The following is a 23,703-nucleotide window of genomic DNA, read 5'->3' on the forward strand; positions in this document are numbered from 1 at the left end:
CAGCTCCACTCCATACACCTTCAGGAACCCAGGGTCCTTCCATGCATGACTGCCATCCCCCGAGACTGTTCTCCTGGTGGAGCTGGGATGCCCCTCGTCCAAGATGCAGGGGCAGAATGGAAGAAGAGAGTCTGGAGGGCTTGGCACACGTAAACCTAAGGTCAAGGCCACACTGAGCTCCAAGGTGTTGGAGTTGGGTGTTGTAACCCATACATTTGGGTTATGTACCCATATGAGGTCTTAACGGATCTCAATCTGGGGTCTCAAGGATATTGTGTACTCAATTGCTTTGTCAATGTGCATGGATTCTGGTGCATGGCCAGGAGCCTCCCCACCTCCTAGCTTTTAAAATAAACCAGACCCTTTGGGTCTTCCCTTCAAAACCTGACACTGGGACTGACTTCATGGAGGAGTGGCCTGCGCAGTTGCACGAAGTTCTGTACCCCAAAGGGGCCCAAACCAGCACACCCTTGTTGTCACGTCAACTCTGATAGAGTAACACTGCCCCATAAGGTTGCCAAGGCTGCAAGTCTTCGTGGAAGGAGCCGGCCACATCTTTCTCCCTAGGGGCAGGGGTGGGTGCGAACTGCGAACCTTTTGGTCAGCAGAAAAGCAATTTCACCACGGTGTAGCCAGGCTCACAGAGAGGCTTGATGTAAAGTTCTGCGATTGCCACCTTGAAATTCCAAATACTTACTAACATTTTTTTCATTTTGCACTGGAGCCAGCGATTGATGTAGCTAGACATGCCTCCCACGCATTCAATGTGTGATGGAAATGTTTTCTTTAGTGAGGCATCTTGAGGATGCAAGGAACAGATCCACTTCTCAGGAATCTTACCATCTAGCAGATGGATGAGGAAAGCAGAGTTAGTTGCCATTCAACATGCTGCCCACCCATTACTATGACAATTCACACAAATAAGAAATACTCTCTGGTGGCAGAGGGTGGCGGTTAGTGGTTTGAGAGATTAGCCCTGGCTAGGGGCCTTTTAAGTGAATTTTTAATTATTATTTAAACAGAATATTTATTAAGTCTTAAATAGGATGAGGACAAGATAACTTACAGAGATATACGATCTGGATGAGGGAGACCATTAGCCTGAGATCATAATTCTGTCCACAAGTGTGTTGAGATGCAGAACTTTAAAAAAGGACATTCGAGGTCAAAGAAAACTGTCACAAAGACAAGGCTGGTGGCAGAGCGACAGATCCCCGTTACCAGTGGAACTCCTGAAGCGGGGCTGGGGCCTATGATTGGAACACATATGCTACCTTACGCAGAGGGGTTTACAGGATTGGTCCAGTAGCTTCCCCGAAGCTGCCAGGGCCTGACTCCTGATTAGGAAGCACTCAGTATGGGGATCTGCATCAAGGACACACCCAGGTACGCCCGCCCCTGAGAGAGAGTGCCCTTCTGTGGGCTGGCCCAGGGTGTGTGTGGAACTAATCCACTTTTCAATGTACTCTCTCTGAGAGCAAAACGATTTACATCCTTGGTCAATGATCAGAGGGAATTCAGAGGAAGCTTAATCCACGTGGGGGTTCTGCAGGTGAATTTTGGGCTTCCACGGTAATCCATAATCTTTGCGAACCAGGTGTTCAGAATTTAAGCTCCAATACAGTGGTCTCCTCTGAATATGGATTTTATTATTAGTGATCCTTGGATCACATGGACTAATGTGTTCCTTCCAGCTAATGTCGGCTTAGCTGACACCTCACTTAGATGGTGCTTGATGTAAGACAGTCCCATAAGACTCCAGATGCTATACTTTCTGATTCCTCACCACACTTTGCTCAGCACCCATATCTTCAGCGATCACATCTATGCATTATTTTAAGCATGCACGAAATAGAGACTATTACAATTATCTACGTCCCCACCACCTGGTTGTGTCATTTCTTGACCTGTCGTTATGTTTGCGTCAGAGCTTTTTAAGAAACGGAATTATCACAGATATAGTGGGAGTCTTCTTCGTATCTACCTCAGAATTTATTCTCTTCTCTACCCAGAAACAGTTACTTCTTGAGCTTGGCTTTTGTAATTTGCATGCCTATCATAACATTTTTCCTATACATACATATCTATGCCTCTAAATAATGCTTGGGAATTTTTGCAACTTTATTTTTGAGTTAATTTTTGCAAAAATCATTTTGAATATTTTTGAGACTATATAAAATGGCATTATGCATCATCTATTTATTAATACAACAGTTATTTATGGAGTAAGTGCTATGTTGATGCTGATCCTGTTCTTCATGGTACAGAGACACTAGTACCATCCCTTTCTGAATTTTCTGTCACCAGCAATGTAAACTCAATGCTGCCTGAACAAACACCTCTGCCCCACCAACCACTAATGATCTCTGGTTGCTGTATATTTCCTTATGCCATTTGTGAAATTGTACATAGTGTTTTCAGGGTCCATGCATGTTGAAATCATTCTGTTTTGAGATTTATTTTGAAACATACAGGTCTAGTTTGTTCACTTTCATGACTACATAACACCCGATTACTCGAACAGGCCATGATTTTATTAACTCATTCTGTTGGTCAATGTTTTTAACAGCTTATAATTAGATAAAAGACTACCAGGAACAAACGGGAGCATGGGAAGACATTCAAAGTTTCTCTAAAATACACTAGACCTGAGAGTAGCCTGGTTGGGCAAATGGATACGCATGTCTCCAATTTTAGTAGCTATTTCCAAATGGTTGTCCAAATGGATCTTCTCCATGCACATTCTCTCCGAAGACAAGAGCTTGCATTGGAGGCTTGGGGACAGTATACCTAGAAGGGCCTGCTTACACGGAGGACCCTTGGCTGGGGGCTGGGAACTTGGATTTCTGGCATGTTCCCATCCTTTAACACAGCAACACGTGTGCAAACATTGTGGTTTTTGCTGGACGCGGTTTTCCTTCTGGAAGCCTAACGTTTTGGCATGTTCTATGTAGGGGGTGCCTGTGTGGTACTAACGAACCGTGGGCATTGAGTTGCTGACAAGTTTTCCTGGCTGAAACATGGCGCGCACGTCGCTGGGCTTTCCCTGCCAAGCGATGAGTGGGGTCAGGGTGACCCTTGTGTGTGTGGGGGGGGGGTGGGGAGGGAGGAAGCATGAGGGATTTCTCAGGACTTCCATTGTGTTTCCCCTGATGACCTGGCTGTGCTCTTACTACAATCTCACTGTCGCCGTTGTTGTGAGGTGCCATCGAATCGGTTCCAATCCACAGCGCCTCCATGCGCAACAGAGCAGAGGAAGCACTGCCTGGTCCCTCGCCGTCCTCACACATGGACCTAGGCCCAAGCCCCGTGTTGGCGCCATGATGTCAGTCCATCTCCTTGAGGGCCTACCTCTTTTTCTCTGCCCTCCATTCTACCAAGCAGGATGCCCTTCTCCAGGGACATACTTTGGACGTGTTCTTACCACCACCGATACATCTTGGACATTTGGACAACGACATGCTGAGTCCATGGGGGTGGTCCTGGGAACCCCTGTGATAGATACCCTGCCAACAGTGAGCGCTCTCTTGGCCCAGGAGCTTGTCAGACCCGGTATTGTTCAACTTTCCCTCTCCAAGAGTATTGCATTGTTACATTGTTTAAATGGATGGGCACTTCCTTGGTGACTGGTGAGTTTGAGCATCTTTTCATGTTTAGAGACCATTGGAGTTTCCTCTTCTGTGACGTGCCTACTCCTCTTCCTGACTCTGCTTTCATTCCTGGCTATTGGTCTTTTATTGAATTACAGACGTTGTAGATGTCTGTATACCGATTTTGGGGGGTCTCTTTTGCACATCACCCTGTCTGCACTGTCTTTCTTTTTTATAGTGTGTTCTGCTTTATGGAAGTTTTCTTTTTTACATTCTAATGTTTTAAAAAAAACATGCACACGCTGCTCCCCTGCCCCCTCCCAGGTGTGCTTGTGTTGATCTTGTTGTGTGTCTGTTCAGAAGCTGTGTGGCGTAGTCATTAAGGGATCGGGGGCCAAACTAAGTCAGTACCGATCCCAGACCCATCACTATTGCACCGTTTATGTCAAGTTCATTTCCTGGGTCTCAGTAAAATGGAGATCATCATAGATCTTGCTTATCGGATGACTGTAAACATGTATGATCCAATATGTAAAGGACTTGCAAGCGTACACGGCAGCAGAAAGGCATGGGCTGTGTCTTCCCGTCTCGGTCCCTAGGACACTGGAGCGGTGTGTCCCTCTCCTGCCTTTGGTTTCCTGCACCTGCAAGAGAATGAACTCAGTTGTCAGTGTCTGTCAAGCCCAAAGAGATTCCCAAACGGGTGGAAAATGAGAACAGCACCCCGCAAAGCTGTGTGCTTGGAATGCTGTCCGAAAGGGGGTGTCTGTAATGCTTTGCAGATACAATATGACTACTGAAACTCACACGAGCGCAGAATGCTGACTCCCGGTGACTCTGCAGGGCAGGATAGTGCTGGCCCTGTGCGGTTCCGAGACTGTAACTAACGCTTTGTGAAAGAGGGACGCCCTGCGCTTCTCCAGAGGAGCAGCTGGTGACTTTGAGCCACGGCCCTTGCAGACCACAGCCAGCTCATAACCGTGCTACCGCCAGGACCTAGAGCAGCGGTTCTCAACTTGTGGGTCATGACCCCTTAGGGGTCAAACGACCCTTTCACAGGTGTCACCTAAGACCTTCTAAAACACGTATTTCTGATGGTCTTAGGAACTGAGACACTGCTCCTCCATCTGTCTCCAGGCGGGTCTGCTCACATGCAGATACGAACACTCGGCGTGAAGACTGTGACCCATGCTCTACCATGCTTCAAGACAAGATTTCATTTATGTGTCATTAGAAGTAGATATTTCACAATATAAAATTACATATTTTTTGTGATGAATCACTATGGCTTAATTATGTTCAATTTGTAACAATGAAAATACATCCTGCATATCAGATATTTACATGACGATTCATTCCAGTAGCAAAATGATAGTTATGAAGTAGCAACGAAAATAATTTTATGGTTGGAGGTCACTACACATGAGGGACTGTGTGAAAGGGTGGCGGCATTAGGAAGGCTGAGGACCTCTGGCCTAGATGGACTCAAACCTCCAGTCTTTCAGATAGTAGCTGAGCCTGTTAACTGTTTATATCACCTGGTTGTTAGAGGTGCAAGTGAGTCAGCGCGGGCTCAGAGCTCCACAAAGTGACAGATTAGAACTGCCTCATGGTGTCCGCTAGGCTGGAATCTTCAGGGGAGCACCTCATCTGCGGAGTTGCCAGTGAGCTCTAACTGCTACCAGTCCAGCGCTGAATCCCTGTAACACCCAGGGAATCTCCTTTACTTACAAGAGTTTAGAAAGCGGTGAGAGATTCCCAAGAAAGCACAAGGACAGAGGAACTGCTAAGAGAAAGGAGCTTGTGGACCCCAGACCCCAAGGACATGGGCACCCTCCCCAAACGCTCCTCTTGATAGCAGTGGCCCAATTGCTTCTGCTCTGATGTTCCCTTTGCTTTTTGCTTCCTCGGTATTCCCCTCCCCTCTTTCAATCTGCCAGTGGATCCTTTTGGCCCAGTTCTGCCCATCGGTCGATCCCGGATATTTCCTAGTCCACGGCGTCTACCAACCCTGGGAACATCCCCCGGATTCTCCCTGCTTAGTGCTCTTCCCTGTGACATGGTTGGTCCTGAGGGAAACCACAAAGCCATGCAGGCAGCAACAGGGCGACGGATCAGCTGTGCACCCTTGGGTAGCCGTCGGGTAAGTGTTGGACAGCTAACCGCAAGGTCAGCAGTTCAAACCCAACCACCACTCTGAGGGAAAATATGAAGATACTGACAGAAGGATCTGCAGCCTCTGAACCCCTATATATGTGAGTTGGAATTGACTTGATGGCAATGCATATGGGCTTGGTTTTATTGTGAACCCAATTACATATGGCTTAAAAATCATTTTACTGGGGGCTCTTACAGCTCTTACCACAATCCATACATCTATCCATTGTGTCAAGCACATTTGAACATTTGTTGCCATCATCATTCTCAAAAGATTTGCTTTCTACTTGACCCTTGGTATCAGGACATTTCCCCTCCTCTCCCACCTCCCTCCCTCCTTCATAAACCCTTGATAATTTATAATTTTTTTTCATGTCTTACAGCGACTGCTGTCTCCCTTTGAGATAGTTAAGGTTTATTTTGCCAACCTGGTTGGTAAACACATGTGAGATTAATTGAAGGGCGGAGAGATAAATGGCTCGGTGAGCCTCACCTTTCTAGTTCTAGGGTCTCTTGCTTTCTGATGGTTGGACCAGGGTGCAGTTGCCTTAACCAGTTCCCTGCTTTAGCTGGCAAGACTCACTTGCTGCAAGTCATCCCTGAGGAGAAGTCACATGGACCTACCCTGATGCAGCCCTGGGTGCTGGAGCAGCCGTGTGGAGACCTCTGCCAGTGCTGAGATGCTTGCACGCTCACCGATTCGGCTTTCCTCCTGCAGTCGGCGTCATTGAATGCGTTTTGTGAGATTGAGGAGGACTTTGTTGATTGGTGTCAGACATATGGGCTAATGTTGAACTTATGGGCTTGGACAGCACTGGGTTGGGATGCTTTCTTAATGTACACTTACCCTTTTTATAAAACTCTCTCTTATACATAAGAGTTTCTGTGGATTTGTTTTCCTAGTTTACCCAGACCAATACACCCTTCACCCACTTTTTTGTTGTCTGTCTCCCAGGGAGGGGGTTATATGTAGATCATTGTGATGGTTGCCCCTTTCTCCCCCCACCTTCCCCTTACCCTCCTGGTATTGATACTCTCATTAGTGGTCCTGAAAGGTTTATCTGTCCTAGATTCCCTATGTTGCAAGCTCTTATCTATACTAGTGTCTAGCCAGATTTGTAAGGTAGAATTGGGGTCATGACAGTGGTGGGGAAGAAGCATTTTATATTGTTTTGGGCCAAATGATAAAAACATAAAACTCAAAACCCGAAGCTCCAAGGTTACCAAAGTAGTTTAAAACTCTTTATTGGCAGTTAGTTGCCAAGTATCTACCACATGCAAAGCAGAGTGCCAATAACTCTCTGGGGGTTCGGGGTGCTCAGCTCTCTGTGCTCTGTCTCTGGAGAAGCACAGGGTTCTCGTGGCCCAGGTAAGGTGTTCGTCCTCGTGTTCAAGTTCTCCTCTGTTTCTTTCTTGGTAATAGCTATTAGGCTCTGCTCCTTTTTTCTCTCTCCCTTCCCCTTTCCTATCGTGTTGGGGCCAGGGGACACCGTCACATCGTGTGGTGACCCAGCATTGCTCTAGAGAGCATTTGAACTTGGAAGCTTGTCCATGGGTTATGGGGAGGAGGCAGTTTTGGGGGAGTTCATTTCCTCTGCTCACCCATGAGTCCTTTGAAGTGGGTTGGCTGAATCTTGGCAAGCTTTGATGTACATAACTCGTCAACCCATGAACCATCCCCTTCTACCATCACTGCAAACACCACACAACTCAGCATTGTGCACGCTTGACTTCTTTAGATAATATACAAATATGCTGGATCTTCTACCCAACCAATCATCCACGGTCCATTCTCCTTCATCGCCTGTCCCAGTGATTCCCGCGTGGGAGGTACAACAACAAGCAGGACAAACAGACTTGGGACCTCGATTCAGACAATACCCACTGAAAATGGATGACATCAATGTCCATTATTAGCTGAAGAATTTCTTCAAATCCTGGAAAGCAGGTTGTGTAGAACAGCAAGATTAGTTCACTATGTGTTGCAGAATCTCGCCATCATTAGTTCCTAGTGGCAGCATATCTGGGAGCGTCACGCTGCACTCGGAAACATCTCAGACTCTACCAGAAAGTGCCCCCCAAGGAGACCAGGAGTCGGGAGAGTTTGTGACATCTGCATTTTATTTTGTCCTCACAAATCACACACACATACACACAATGAAAGAAACACAGCCAAAGCTACAAGAGGATGGCATGGGATTTCTACTTCTGGGATCTGGACGGACAGGGTTTCTGGGCCCAGAGTTTGGGTTTCCTTCCTACAGAGCCTCATCTTGAGTTCGCTGCATCTTGGGTTCGCTGTCCCTTCTTCCTGTGGTTGGGTTCATTTACACCGACCGGTCAGGTGGTCCAGATGACCATGTGGACAAGGGCCCCTGTGCCTCTAGCTGCCCACTCTTCCTTTCCTGCTTAGGGAACAGCCCTTCGAGGCAGTCAGCAGACCTGTGGAAGGAGATCAAATCGGCTCTGTCATCTCAAGTCTCTAAAGAGCTCATGCAATTGCTTTTAGGTTCTGCAAGTTAAAGAGTCGGCAATCAATCTCTGAAGGAAGCTCAGGCAAGGCACTGTGATTCTGCCAGATGAATGAGGCTACCAGCGAGGTCTCTGCGAAACTGCACAAACACTCAAAAAGGTGTGCCTCCGTGTGCCTACACCTAGCTATCTTGGAGAGAAGTTATACCGTTTCCAGAGGCTGTTTGGGATTGATTTTTAGCCTACGAAAGTCACCAGGGCCTTCCTGTCTTAAAAGCCAAGGAAAGAGGTGCAGAATCCCCGACAACCACTTTCTATGGAGATGGCTCGTGGAAAGCATGTCTACTTGCTTTAGTAGAGATCCACAGTTAGGTCTTGGAGGGCCACTCACAAGCTTTTAATTCCTGAACTAGTATTTAGCTGTGAGGGTAAGAGAGGGGTGAAGCCGGTTCACCCAGTCTAGACAAAACCTGGTTTACCCAATTATCTGGTTGAAAATCACACATTCTCTTAAGATGACTAAGTGCGGTGCTCAGGTCTGAGAGGAGGCTTTGAGGTGGAGCGAGGGCCCTATCTAGGCTGCAGGTAGGTCTGAAGCAAATTGACAGGAAAGACGTTTCAGGCAGATACTTTGTAACACAGAGTCAGAACAAAGGTCAGAAGAAATTGCTTTGACTTTGGCAAACACACGTGGTGACGCATTACATTAGGAACTCGTTTAACCAGTGGCCCTAGGGGCAATTAAGAAGCTTGATGACCCCGAGCTTTGGGTGCAAGTTGACCCAGCAAGCAAGGTTCCCACTGGACACGTTCCTCACAACCGCTGGTTCAGTGACATCGTGCCCGCCTCCCCTTTCATGGTGCTCCGTTTGCTCCCTTTCCGGTATTCTGGTTTCTCTGCCCCCTTACCTTCTCCCCTTTGCTTTTGAGAAATGGTTGACTTGGGTCTCACATCATTGGTTTTTAAGCAGGGCACCGATTTAATGGGTAACACCCTTTATTTTGTGTGGCCCTCGGCCATTTTGCTATAACGTTAGCTCCAAGAGAAAGTCTCTGTTCCAGGTTTAGAGAACCCAGATTCCAGGGTGATAGTCTCCGGGAGTCTGTGTTCTTTATTGTTTTATTTTATTTTTGAAACACGGTTCGTATTTTCTCCCATGTTCTCCAGGACTAACTACTGTGGCCCTGGCCAGAACAGACCGTTGTCATTCTTGTGGCCTTGGAGTAGATGAGATTGTGGTTCGTGTGGGTTTGTTTCTGCTCTGTGTTTTTAATTACCTTCTTACTGTTTTGTGCTTGGTGAGTTGAGACTCCTAGTTGTGTCTTAGATGGCCACCCGAAAGCCATCCGAAGTTGTGTCATGGATGACTCACTTCCCTAGGAGGGAGGTCATGATTTTTGTGGACTTTGTTATGCCAACTGACTGAATTGTCCCAGGAGGCTCTCTTCAAGCCAGAACACTGGTGCTAGGACGTGTCTGATTGTGTCTGAGTATATCTGCATTGTGTCTTCAATGAATATATTTGTCAGCACCCACTACACCCACAGAGTTGCATTTATAGATTTTGGGTACCTTTGTTTGTTCTCACCTCTGCCTACACCAGTACCTGTCCATAGACCAATATCCATCCCTAGGTGCTCAAACATTCCTCTGTACTCTGGTTGTGCTGTACTCACTACATCCGCATTTGGCGTCAATAGTCCTATCGCCCAAAACAACTACTGTATATCCTCGAATATAAGCCGACCCAAGTATAAGCCAAGGTACCTAATTATTACCTGGGAAACCAGAAAAACTGATTGACTCGAGCCTAGGGTGGGACATGCAGGATGTGAATTAACACAGAGACCAGAGGGGAGAGACGAAGCGCAGCCACAGACACATCCTTACCAGTTCAGCTGCCGGCGTAAGTGAATCACTATGGGTGCTTCTGCGAATTGGAGCTGTCCACGTCATAGGACGGCTCTGATTGGTTAGATGTGAGTAAGCAAATATTCAAAGCCCTGCAGTGTCAGCGGGCCTTTGAATGAACAGCGGAGGAATGGCAATCACCTGTGAGATGTTACACCTCGCTGGAGTACCACTGACCCGTGTATAAGCCGAACCCCAGTGCTGAAAAACTCCGCTTATACACAATTATATATGGTAGTCTGTATAGTATAATGCAGGGGTGGAGAAAGTCTAGCCTGTGGGCCCTATGTTGTTATCAGGTACAACCCATAACAATTTTATGCCCAGCAGAAGGAAACACGGCTGATCTTGCGCCATCCTCACAATTGTCCCTGTGCTGGAGTCCACTCTGTCAATCCATCTCCGTGTAGGCCTTCCTCTGTTCTGTTGCCCCTCTACTTTACCAAGCAGATGTCCTTCTCTAGAGCCAAGTCTTTTCTTGACAAAATGTCCAGAGTATGTGAGACAAAGTCTTACCATTCTTGCTTCTAAAGAGCACTCTGGCTGTCCTTCTTCCAAGACAGATTTGTTTGCCCTTTTAACTGTCTATAGTATATAGTACTTTCAATATTCCTGGCCAGCACCACAATTCTCAAACTCAGCAATTCTTCTTTGGTCTTCCTTAGTCAATGTCCAACTTTCACATGCATACGAGTCAGTTGAAAATGCCATGGCTTGGATCAGGGGCACTTTCGTTCTCAAAGTAACATCCTTGCTTTTCAATCCTCTAAAGAGATGTTCTACAGCAGCCTGACCCAACAGAATGCATCTTTTGATCTCTTGACTGCTGCTTCCTTGAACATCGATAGGGGAACCAGGCAAGTGAGATCCTTGGCAACTTCAATCTTTTCTCCATTTGTGGGAAACAGAAAGATTTCTCCCAAGGTTTCTCCCCCAAATATATGTTAGACTTAGGACACTGCTTGCAGCTAATGGTACATGATTGTCAAGTTACCTCCCAGAAGGCAGTCAGTTGCCAGACAGGGCCCACTCCCTGCTGTTAAGGACAATGGGCTACTTCTCACTAAAGGCATGTGGTCATCAGTTTGGTTCCTGGAGGTGGGGTTTGCACCCTACTGATAATGGTTTCTATAGTGAGTCAGAGAACAGGTTAAACCTGCTCAGTGACATCCAAAGATAGACTGCTATAATGAATCGAGGGTCCACCCATCTTGTCACATGTATACCCGAATTCCCTCCTCTTCCAATAGTATATAACCCCTAGATCACCCCCTCCCATTACTGTATTACCTACAGCACAACCCTTTCCTGTGAGGTATGGCTTCACCTGTAATTAGGGGGCTTGCATGTCCCCAGAGAATATAAAAGCCTTGGTTAGCAATAAATCTCTCTCTCTCTCTCCACGTGGACCACCAAGTCAGGCTGAGGTGAGCATGCTACCATGAAATGTGTCTGACTATATTATGACAATCTCTCTTCTATCTCTCATGCTCTCTATGACGTTACTATAATCTTTACTTATTATTGCTGTACAATTGTGCCTACCGGACCCGTGATGATGTGTCAGGGGCTAGTTACCTGCACATCCATTTATCACCTATTGGTCCAGTTGTGAGGTTTGGGTCTTCTTTACATTGAGTCTTCATCCACACAGAAGGCTTTAATCCTTGATCTTCATTAGCAAGTATTTCAAGTCCTCCTCACTTTAAGCAAGCGAGGTTCTTTCATCTGCATCTGCAGATGTTTAACCAGCTTTCCTCCAATCCTTATGCCATATTCATGTTCATATAATCTAGTTTCTTGGATGATTTGCTCAGCATACAGAAGGAACGAGTATGGTGATAAGATACAACACTGAAGCACACTTTTCCTGATTTCAAACCATGTGCTATTCTCTTGTTCTGTTCACACAATTGCCTCTTGGTCCATGTGTAAGTCCTATGACATCATCAATACCAACTGACATCACTCATCTCATCAAGAGAAGCAATTCCAGCCATCACATTAAGCACATTAAGGGTGAGTTAATTAAATGTTTAATTGAAGATGGCAGGCTAATTTTTAAATGGATGATTTTGTATGGCCTGTGAATGATGTTATAAATATCCAAATGGCCCTTGGCTTAAAAAAGCTTCCCCATCCCTGGTCTAATGCAAAATGTCCCTATCCTGCTTTCTCTCCTTTGTAACTACCAACGAGCATCGGGCTCTTTACATTTCTCCCTTGTTTTCTTGTAAAAGAAGAGTCACAAAATATTTGTCCTTATGTACTTGACTTATTTAATTTAGCATTATGCCCTCCAATTTCATCCATGTTGTAATATGTTTTGCAGCCCACCACTGTTCTCCATGGTTGTATTACATTACATGTATCTACCATGCTTTCCTGTCCACTGATGAGCCCTTTGGTTGTTTCCATTTATGTGGTATTGTGTATAGAGCAGCAGTAACCAGGTGTGTGTCTGTCTGTTCCTGCCTGTCGTTGTACTATTTTACAGTCCTACCAGCAATGGATAAGTGTTCTAATCTCCCCACATCCTTCCTAACATTTGTTGTAATCCATTATTTGTTTGTTTTGAAATCAGTGCCATTCTAACCTGGGTGAGATGGTATCTCATTGCAGTTTTGATGTGCATTTTTATTGGCTAATGATCATAAATATCTTTTAAAAATATTTATTGGCTACTTGGTTGTCCTCTGCGCATTTTGCAATTGGGTTGTTTATCTTTGTTGTTGAGTTGTAGTGGTTTTCTACAGAGTTGAGAGAGTAGACGCTTATAGGATAAGTCATTTCCAAAGATTTTTTTCTCTGTAGTTGTCTATTTAGTCTTTTAATAATAGGTCTTCTGATGGACATACACTTTTAATTTTCATGAGGTCCTATTTATCTTCTTTGCCTCCTATTCTTGCATTTGTTATCGTGTTTGTCATGCTATTTTTATAAAAGTTTAGGTCCCACAGTGTTCTCTTTATTTTCCAAGTTTGGTGTATGGTGTGAGGTATGGGTTCTGTTGAACTTTTCCACAGGTGAATATCCAGTTTTGTCGGCATGATTTACATGGTATTAAAGAGACTGCTTCTGCCCCTACTGAATAGACTTTTACCTTTCACCACAAATTAGTTTATAGATGGCTGGGTTTAATTCTGAAGTCTCAATTCCATTCTACTGGTCTATGTGTTCACTGTTGAGCTAATAGCAGGCTGTTTAGATCCTAGTGGCTACATAGCATATTTGGCTGTCAGGGAGTATAAGCGCCCCTGCTGCACGCCCCCCCCCCCCGCCCCGCCTGCCCTGCCCCCTTTCCATTTGGAGGTTGCCATTAGCTTTTTAGTAAAGAATGATGTTGGATTTGCATCAAAATCGATTGTTTCTACAGTATCTTTAGGTAAAATAGAAAATTTCACCATGCTAAGTCTTCCAATCCATAAGCACAGAGGACTTCCAAATTTTGTCAGGTCTCTTTATGTCTCACAGTAGTGTCTAATAAATTCATTGTTTCCATTCCTGGTTAGGTTAATTCTCAGACCTTTTAAGCGAATATAGGATTATATGATTCACTTGAGACCAGTAACAGGGTTGGTTGTGATTGTGAAAACCAGCCTAGAAGCAGGAATCGGGGCCTTACTCTTAGTAAGAAAGAAGAGGGCTCATAATGATGAGTAGGGAAAGCTGCTGGAAGTATGCTGGTGTCAGAATTCGAAAGGAAAACTGGAGTGGGGAGACATGCCTGGCCTCAGCATGATAGAAATTGACCTTGGGCAGACGCTGATGCTAACTCTCTTCCTTCTCCTCCGTGAAGGAAAGGGGGTCAGACACCGTCCCCATGCCACACTTACAGGGCACCTACTGTAAATGTTCATCCCACAGCTCGATAGGGCTTCTGTCATCAGTGTGTGATGCATCAAATCTGTTTGTGAGATGGCCTCTAAAGCCAGGCAGAATATACTCAAGGTTATAATTTGGCTTTTGTAGACTCGCTTTAATTTTCTTCCGCATCAACCTAAACTTGAATATGTGTAATTGACGGTGTGTTACACAATTGGTGCTTGACCTTATTTTGGCCGATGATTCTGAGTTTCTCCCTCACCTCTTCTCACATTTACAGTCAATTAAATTCCTCTTTATTCTGTCTGGTGAAGTCTATGTGTACAGTTGCCATTTATGCCGTTGAAAAGGGTATTTCCAAAAGTAATTGGTCTTGAAAATTTTATCATGAGATTTCCAGCTTCATTTCTATCACTAGGGCCATATTTTCCAACTCTTAAATGAACAAAGCCGAAATCATTAACAAGACAGGAAGGAAAGCGAAGACCAAAGTGGATATGAGAAGAGACTCTGAAACTTGCTCTTGAAAGTAGAGTTTCTAAAACAACTGGAAGAAATGATGAAGTGAAACAGCTGACTAATCATATTTCAAGCAGGAAAAATTGAAGAAGAAATTATATGTAACTGTGTCCTCCACTGAGACTGAGTGCCCAGGCCCCAGCTATCCCTTCTCTTCAAACACAAACATCTGGCCCCACAGATATTCCAAGTATCTCAACACCCCAAATCTTTTCTTGTTTCCTCCTATCTTCCTGACTTCTGATTTTTAAATCCCAATTTATTTTTGTTTTTACTTAGCTGCAAAACATGTGAAGAGGTGCATTTAGAAAACATTCTCTTATACTGCCCCAAGTGCCTCCTGGTGGGGGTGGCAATGCTGTGGTAAGAACAGGACAGAGGCATGGTGAGGATGGATGTGTAAGGGACATGGCATGGGGTTGGGGGGAGGGGGCAGTACTTCCATGCACCAGGTATAGCTAGATCTTGGGGGCCCTCAGACCCAGGGGACCAGTTGTGCTTCCAAGCGGAGGACCCACCCCAAGCCAGAGACTTTGAAATAGGAGCAGGGCTACCTTGGCCTGTGGACTGGCTCCTGCAGCTCGCGGGTGCAGAGGAAGATCGTGAGTTTCCGCCTGCTGTTTAGCAAAGTTCACAAACACCTGGGGGCCAGAGAAGAACCAGAGTAGGTGAGAGAGTCCTTCAAACCTTGCTCCCACTGCTACCAAGTGCTTTGCTTTTATTTTCTGCAGGTAACCTCCGACCCTGCTGGAGTGACTTGTGGCCTCCCCGAGGGGCACAGGAGGGGGCTGGGGTGGGAGGTTGTCCATCACGTCCATCACTGCAGCCCCCAGAGTTCTGAACAGGCTTGTTTCCAGAGGGTCCCCACCAAAGTCATGGAGAGGTGGGGCAGCTGAGTTTTAGCTCGCAGGTCTTTCTACTCTTTTAGAGAAAATAGTCTTTTTCTTTTTAAGGTAGTTTATCTTGTGGCGTGTGGGCAAGCTCCCCAAGGAGGGAAAGGGATGCTTGTTTGCTTCCACCAACTTTATTTCACTCTCTGTACCCAAGACCCCGCCAGTCCTGCCTCCTGGCGACCTCACGTGCATCAGCGTGGAACTGCGCTCCAGGGGGTTGTCGGTGGCTGATTGTCAGAATTCAATTGCCAGCTCTTTCTTCCCAGACACCTCTGGGTAGACTCCAACCATCCACCTTTCAATGAGCAGCTGAGTGGGCGAACTGCACCACCCTGGGGCTCCTGACTGTCATTAATGACGTTGGTCAAAACAAAGGCCAAAGCCAAAAAAAGACGTGGGTCTACATAGTTAGCCAAACTCACCAAACTGTGTACTCACAACAAGTACATTTTGTTGTGTGCAAATTACACATCCATACAGCTGATGTGTGGCAGGGGAGGGGGACAGCCACAAACCAACACAGATAAAATAACAAGCTACCGTGTAGTGGAAACAATGATATAAGCGAGCAAAATTTGCTGATGACTAAAATGCTGTTGGAAACAGAGGTCAAATTTCCACCTACTGGACAGAAAGTGCCAGAAACCAAACCTACTTCCATTAAACTTATTCAGACACATAGCCAGCCCATAAAGGGCTTCAAGACTTATGGGAGCAGACAGCATCACCTTCTCCCACAGAGCAACTGGTGGGTTTGAACTGCTGACCTTGAGGTGAGCAGCCCAATGTCTATGCCACAGTGCCACTAGAGCTCCAGGGGCTGAGAGTAGTGTCAAGAGACTAGACTGTCTCATGCCCTGTGGGGTGCATTCTGGGTCCTGTGGGCGGCGTTCTTGCCTGGTCCAAGGTGGTCTGCGTGACGGAGTACTCCTCAATGAGCAGGCTGTCCTTGTGCGAGAGGAGCAGCTGGAAGACCCGGGCCAGCGAGGAGGAGGAGACCTGGAACTGGAGCATGTTGTAGTGCCTCTCCCTCTGCACGCTGCCCGGGAAGTTCCCCTGGAAGAACTGCTCCACGTGGTTCAGGTCGGGAAGTACATCCTCCTTTGACGATCTGATCTTCATTGTGACGATGTAGCCGTCTCCAAACCTAGGGGATGCACACGGTGTGGACGGGGTCTCTGCTAGTGGGAGGGTCTAAGACAACCTCCGGACAAGCAACAGACATTGTGAGCGAGAATGGTTGGGAATGGAAGGGCCAGATCAGAGCTCACTTGTAGGCTTAGAAGTAAGAGGAAAACGAACAAACACATTACCAGTAGGAGCAGTAGTTTGAAATCAGAGTTTTGAGGTCTAATATCTGTGATGGAGCACTGGTATATCTCACCTTGCAGATGCCAGGAAGCATGAGGTCATTCTAAAAATAAACCAAACTCTCTGCCATCGAGTCAATGCTGACTCATAGCAACCCTACAGGACAGGGTAGAACTGTCCCTGTGAGTTTCCTACACCGTAACTCTTTACGGGAGTAAAAATTCTCGCCTTTCTCCCCTAGAGTGGCTGGTGGTTCCGAACTGCTGACCAGGAGGATCGCAGCCCAACGTGTAACCACTACGCCATCAGGGCTCCTTGTATGCTTTATTATGATAACCTTATTTTGACTGACTGCTACCTCTGGCACCAAAAGCTGCACTCTGGCACAAGAGCGATTGTTTATAACAATTTACCTACAGCAGTTTATCCTTTAAGACAGCAGTTCTCAACCTGTGCATTGTGACCCCTTTCGAGGTCGAATGACCCTTTCCCAGGGGTCACCTAAAATATTCTGCATATCTGATGTTTACTTTATGATTCTTAACAGTAGCAAAATGACAGTTATGAAGTAGCAACAAAAATGATTTTTTGGTTGGGGGTCACCACAACATGTGGAACTGTATGAAAGGGTCCCGGCATCAGGAAGGTGGAGAGCCGCCAGTTTAAGGGAACAGGCTAAGCTGACTCCAGATTCCTGGCATTGTTGGTTTGTCAATGTAGACTGGTGGCTCCTCAAACTCAATAGCAGCCAACGTGCTAGAAAGAAACACGGGTTCTTAAGCCATTTGGGCTCCTACAGTCACTGTGAAGATGAACTTGGTCCTTGAGCCCCGGATCTGTCGTCACACGTGGTGGGATTTCGAGGCAGTGAGAGCGATCCTGCCTCATTATGGACTGCTGGCCACAGCCAAGCTGTGCATCCTGATCCTGATCTAGTGATGCAGATGCCCCGGGCCCCTGCCTCTGGCCCCATGTCCCGCCACCCACACACATTGCGCATGCCTCCAACCTTAAGCCACCAGCCCATCTGGGAGGAGTCGCGCTCTCAGTTTCCACCCTGCTTGTGCTCTTTGCAGAGGTTGGCGATTGAACCCACTGCACGACACCTCGGAAAAGGCCCGCTTCCACGAAGAGCCCAGCCAAGAAGACCTGACGGAGCAGTTCTACTCGGGGACCCACACAGGGAAATCACTTGGAGGGCAACCGACAACGACACAGAGGAGCTTCGCATCAGCACCACGGCGTTCTCCCACTGCTGGATCAGGAGGCCCAGTTACCCACGGCCTCTGTCCATGGGCCCGTGTCCCGAGGGTCAGCAGAGAACCCCACAGAGGTCCCAGAGATCAGCCCCCCACCCCAGCCCCACCGCACTCCTTACTTGGACTTGAGGTGCTGAATGGTGCCCAGGCACTGGAAGGCACCCTTCACCATGATGGCCAGCCGAGTGCACAGCGCCTCACATTCCTCCATGCTGAGGGAGGGAGCGAGGAGGTGAGGGAGGGCCGGAAGACTGACGCCCGCCCTCCCCCGAGGCCCGGCTCACTTACCTGTGGGAGGTGAGGACCACAGCTCTCCCTTCCCCAGTGATGCTCACGATGGTGTTCCAGAGCATGCGGCGAGCCTGGGGGTCCATCCCAGTGGTGGGCTCATCCTGTGATAGGCGGGACCGGGGCAGGGGTGGCTGTGCTTTGGAACTGGTCTCCCTGGCTACTGAACCCATCCTGGCAGACTCCCACTGAGCTGCTCTGGCCTGGGGGCAGATGCACTGACCGACAGCACCCACAGTCACCCCCCTTCTCGGATAGGAGAGGCCCAGGGTGCCCGGGAGGGGAGCAGGGAAGGTGTGAGGCTAAACGCAGCACAGTGAAGAAACACGTCCGCACACACTGATTAAGGCACCATGGAGCACCCCCAAAGTAGAGAACGGAAAAACGAGCAATGCGTTGGTAAGGAGACAGGAAGATGGCCGGGTGACTATTCCGGTTTCTTTCAGTCCTACGAGGCCCTGTTCAGCTACTAACGGAAAGACTGGGGCCTGCCTCACTCCAGAGGTGTCGAAGAAGAGAAGCCTGGCGATCTTCTGAAATACCCACCATTGAAACCCTGCGCCCACAGGCCAACACTCACACACGGGTTGCCATGAGCTGGCGTTGACTTGATGGTAACTAGGATTTGGTTTAGGGTCCTGGTTGTAGACCTGGGATCCTTGTGAACCTCAGTCACATGGGGATAGGGCCTCAGGTGTGGCCCAGCTCAGGTGAGCACCACACGACCAGGGTGACATTGCTCCATGATGTGACATTGGTGGCCCACTTCCGATCGCAAACAGCGCTCCTCTGGCAGACGCCATTGCTACCACACACTGAGATTCCACAGAGCGGGCTGAGCTTCCCCACAGTGAGCTCACAGCCCCAATGAGACTCCAGTTTTATCCAAACACTGCCCCCATGCGCTCCAAAGGAGCCTCAGGAAAGAGTGGACCAGACAAGACCCAAGTCATTGCAGTCTCAATTTGCTGACATCTAACCTTTCAAACAAAGAGATGCAGCAGTGAGCGCTTGGGTCCTCCCACACCCTGCCCTGAGGGCTGTCTGCACCCTCACCAGCAACAGCAGCGGTGGGCAGCCAGTCAGCGCCATGGCCGTGGAGAGTTTCCGCTTGTTGCCTCCACTGTAGGTGCCAGCCAGGCGGTCTGCGTAGAGAGAGAGGCCTAGGCTCTGAATGCTCCAGTTTGCAACCTAGAGGAGGGAAAGAAACCCTGCTTGAGGAAGATATGTAAGCAAACCCTTGAAATACCTCCTGATCCAAGGTCTCTTATTCCCAGTTCTCAGCCACCAGGAGGGCAGGTTCGGACTGAGGAACCAGGGAACCTTTTCACAAGAGTCACATGGCTTTGAGCCTAGGATGAATCCAGCAGTCAACTTAGCACCCATTGGGTGCAGCCCCCTGGGAACTGGCCGGCAGCTTTACAAAGAGCAAAGCAACCCTCTCACGCAGGGCTGGGACCGCATATGGTTAGCGGTGGAAGAGGAATAACTCTAGGGCTGTTTTAGGAGATGGTGCACCCTAGACCTGCTGATTGCACCCCTTCTTGGGTTTGGGCTTCAGAGCAACAGGGATCCAGAGGGTGGCTGCCTTTCCGGAGATTCTGCAAACAGCAAGTCGAAGGGACAAAAGTCTGGCTTTTCAATCCGTAGTCACGGACGGAGCTGTGTCACCGAGCATTTAGGAGGAGCCAGGAGCTGCAGAACAGCGGCGAGCACAGCCATGGCCGCCACCCTCACAGACTGGAGCGGGAGGCGGCGGGCAATCAGAGTACACAGACTGGGTAGCCCGTGGAGGCGTTTCGAAGGACCTCAACAGGGAATGAGATGGACATACATCAGCGGGTGAATGAGGACATATGTCTGTGTGGGCGCGCGTGTCACAGGAGGCCATCGGGGACGTGCACGGAGACCAGTCCACCAGGCTTGTGCCGCTCCTACTTCCGGTGTCCTCTGCCTGGGATGCTTCTCCTTAAGCTAACCGCCCACCCCGCTCGCTCACACCCCCTCGGTGCTTTTACTGCAAAGGCGCTTCCTTTGTGAGGCTGTCCTTGGGCCATCCCTCCCCACAGGGCCAACCCATATTCTCTGCCCGCGAAGACTCTCCACTCTGATAGCCGCTCGCTACCTACCTCTTCCACCAGATTATAAACTCGGTGAAAAGTATAAGAACCCCTTCATGCTCTTTCTCCCACGCACCCTTTTCGGACCTAGTGAGGGCCTTCACTGCTGAAGCATGTTTACTACTGCCAGGGAGACCTGTTCTCCTGTGCGATCGACTCCGAGCAGTTAACAGGCCACAGCCCTTGGTTCAGAGAGCAGTGCGGTGCTTCGAGCGGTGAGCAGCTTGACTCCACCCGCCTCTCCTGGGCAGACACACGTGCCGTCTGCTGGCATAAAGATTTCCAATCTCGGTGCCACTTCAGGGCAGTTCTCTTCTGTCCCACAGGCCCCTGAGAGTTGTATAGACTCCCTATCAGTGGGTTTCATGGATTTTAAGATGGTTTAGAGTCCAATTTTGTTACTGGGTCCAATGGTGTGATTTATCACATTTCCTCTCCACCCAGCAGGCCAGCATTTTGTCGTCATGCCTATTTGTCTTGTGCCATCTGGAACATTTTAAAGACTTTCAAAAATGATTGGTGCTTTTGAAGAATACAGGCTTTGCTTGGGGGAGTTTTAAAAATGGGATGGGTTTCTCATTTGCAATATGTCTGATGCTTCCTCTTGGTGAGATTCAGGGTATGCGTTTCCGGTCAGAACACGGCCCAGGTGAAGGCCTGTCTTCTCTGAGGGCACATGTCCACCTGCCCCCATCAGCAGTGCTGCTAGCTTTGATCACCTCGTCAAGATGTCCACTGAGTCAGTCCTCTGCTAAATTCGATCCACTGGCAAACAGTGACCTGTCTGTGCAGAGATATCAGACCATGCACGTATCTAGCTTCTTAGCAAAAGCTTTCCCCTGAGTTAGATCCACAATCTAACCTTTACTGGATATTTGTAAAACCCTGGTTTTCTAACTTCAGAACTTCCTCCCAACTAACCAGTTGGTTCTCTCTTGAGAATATACACAGCAGAACACACATCAGTCCCACCACTAGCACACATACAAGCCAAAGCCAAGACCGCATTCTTCCAGTTGTGGGACTCATCTTGCCCCCCTTTTTCTCAGTTATTTCTAATTTTCCAAGTGGAGCAACCTTGGGGGTGTAGTGATTACACATTGGGCTGCTGACTTCAAGGTCAGCAGTTCAAAACCACCAGGTACTCCTGGGAGAAAGACAGGGTTTTCTACTCCCTGTGTAAATAGCTAAGAGTCCTGGAAACCGATAGGGGCAGTTCTACCCTGTCCACCAGGGTCACTCTAGGTTGGCATTGACTTGATGGCAGTGAAAGTGAGACTCTTCCAAGTTGTTATTGTCACTGCTCTGGGCGCCCCCTCTCATTTATTTTCTATCATTCATGATTCATAGATTTATGGGTTCCTGCCTTCCCACTAATGGTTTTTAATTAATCAAGATACTTAATTATTTTATTATTATTAGCAGACCCTAAATGTTAAGCTTTTATTTACAAAACTTCCCTGTACAGAAAGTAAAATTGTGATTACAATCTCCGTGTAACTGGCAGCCACCAATGGTTCAGATCAGACTCACTGATCACAGCTACCCAGGCTACAGTGGGGTCTTACATGGACAGCATACAGTTACAATTTTATTTGGACAAAGTCCCCAGGCCTGGTGGTGGATTTCCAAGAGGGACTAAAGAGAGGAAGGTGGAATGTATCAGGAACTATTCTTTGGCTCTTGGGGTGGGCAGGTGTCCTGGGGTTCTGAATCACAGCGATGTTTTTAAATCTTTTTTTTTTACATTTTATTAGGGGCTCATACAATTCTTATCACAATAGATACATATACATACATCAGTTGTGTAAAGCACATCCGTACATTCTTTGTCCTAATCATTTTCAAAGCATTTGCTCTCCACTTAAGCCCTTTGCATCAGGTCCTCTTTTTTCCCCCTCCCTCGCCGCTCCCCCCTCCCTCATGAGCCCTTGATAATTTATAGATTGTTATTTTGTCATATCTTGCCCTATCCGGAGTCTCCCTTCCCCCCCTTCTCTGCCGTCCGTCTCCCAGGGAGGAGGTCACATGTGGGTCCTTGTAATCGGTTCCCCCTTTCCAACCCACTCACCCTCTAAACAGCTACCAAATCCATTTGAGCCATTCAACCAGTACTGAACAATCTTTTTTCCCTCAGGTTATTTGGAGTCTTAATCACCTTCTTCTTCATCATCTGTTTCTCTCTTCTACTTTTCACCTTTCCCTTTTTCTTCCTCCTCTTCATCGTCTTCTTCATCTTCATCAACTTCTCCATCTTGGCCAAACTCTTCTTCCTCTCCATTGACTTTGTCTTTATCCTCTTCCCTCTCTACATCTTCATTCTCTTCTTCATCAAAAGACTCTCTGCCATCCTCACCATCCTCATCTTCTCCTTCCTCCTCCTCCTCCTCTTCACCCACACTGTGTGCCTCAGCTTCTGTGTCAGGGCTTCCAGGTCCTCAAGGGTGTCGCCATCCAGGTAGGTGAGCTGGAGTAAGAGCTTGAAGACACCCTCCCCATCATCCTTCAGGTGACCTCACAGCTCAACAGATCCAACCTTTCCAAACATTCCGATTTTTCAAAGGCTCCATGGTACCTATTCCCACTTATGCTGAGATGTGTGAGGTTGGGAAGTTCCTCCGCTAGCATGTCCAGACCACTGAAGATGCTACTGCCTCTGAGCTCAAGCTGTTTCAATTTCAGGAGTTTGGGAACATTTGAAACAGAAATTAAGCCTACATTGATTAAACAGAGCAACTCTAAGTTCACAAATTCCGCTGTTAAACCCTCGATCTCCCCATCATTTGATCTGCAGTTGTCGAGGAGAAGTTCTTGAACCGCCTCTGTCCGGGGCCCGGTTCCTCAGCTCCAGAGAATCCTTCTCTTCATGTCCCCTCTTGCCCCCTCTTCAAACTTAACTTTCCACCGTGGGGGACGGAGGAGCAGGCAGGCCAGCCGAACCCTTGGAGCCAAGGTACTCACGGAAGTGGAGAGAAGCCATGGAGGGAAAGGGGGGCTGGAGCGCAGGGCTAAGACACTTAATTATTCTGAGACCCCAACATAGTTGGCCAGTGGGAGCCCCTCCGAGACGACCTCTGTGGCATCGCTCCATTATTCTTTAGGCTGGCCTCACTTTCTGACAGGGACGGTGCTTCAGACGTGTTTGATACGCATGCTGTCTTGGATCTGAACTGGCCATCGATGAGAGGAACAGGGTCCCCGTTAGTGGGGAAGAGATCACTGTGGGGCACTCCGTGTGCTCATTGCGGCCGGGGGTGTTTGTCTTGCGGCCCTGTCGGAGCACAGGGCCGGGGCTGTTGTTCTGAGGGGCCGCCGAGTTGGTTCTAACCCATTGCCACCCTGTGCCCAACAGAATGG

The 23,703-nt window shown here is 47.9% G+C and overlaps 1 protein-coding gene and 1 pseudogene across 1 annotated transcript in view; both read right to left on the reverse strand.

Annotated features, from left to right (window-relative positions):
* Nucleotides 1-8,074: 8,074 nt before the first annotated feature.
* ABCA4 (ATP binding cassette subfamily A member 4) overlaps nucleotides 8,075-23,703 on the reverse strand; it is a 163,929-nt gene continuing 148,300 nt past the window's right edge. Inside the window, exons 45-50 of the mRNA XM_075539832.1 lie at nucleotides 19,283-19,417; nucleotides 18,227-18,330; nucleotides 18,058-18,150; nucleotides 16,266-16,515; nucleotides 15,030-15,116; nucleotides 8,075-8,155 (exon numbers count right to left, since the gene is read on the reverse strand). Of these exons, the coding sequence (XP_075395947.1) occupies nucleotides 8,075-8,155; nucleotides 15,030-15,116; nucleotides 16,266-16,515; nucleotides 18,058-18,150; nucleotides 18,227-18,330; nucleotides 19,283-19,417 (750 nt within the window). The remainder of the gene's footprint in view (nucleotides 8,156-15,029; nucleotides 15,117-16,265; nucleotides 16,516-18,057; nucleotides 18,151-18,226; nucleotides 18,331-19,282; nucleotides 19,418-23,703) is intronic.
* On the reverse strand, nucleotides 22,497-23,326 carry LOC142429161 (acidic leucine-rich nuclear phosphoprotein 32 family member B-like; annotated as a pseudogene).

Source organism: Tenrec ecaudatus, chromosome 1 (genome assembly GCF_050624435.1).
Source record: "Tenrec ecaudatus isolate mTenEca1 chromosome 1, mTenEca1.hap1, whole genome shotgun sequence".
NCBI classification, from domain to species: Eukaryota; Metazoa; Chordata; class Mammalia; order Afrosoricida; family Tenrecidae; genus Tenrec; species Tenrec ecaudatus.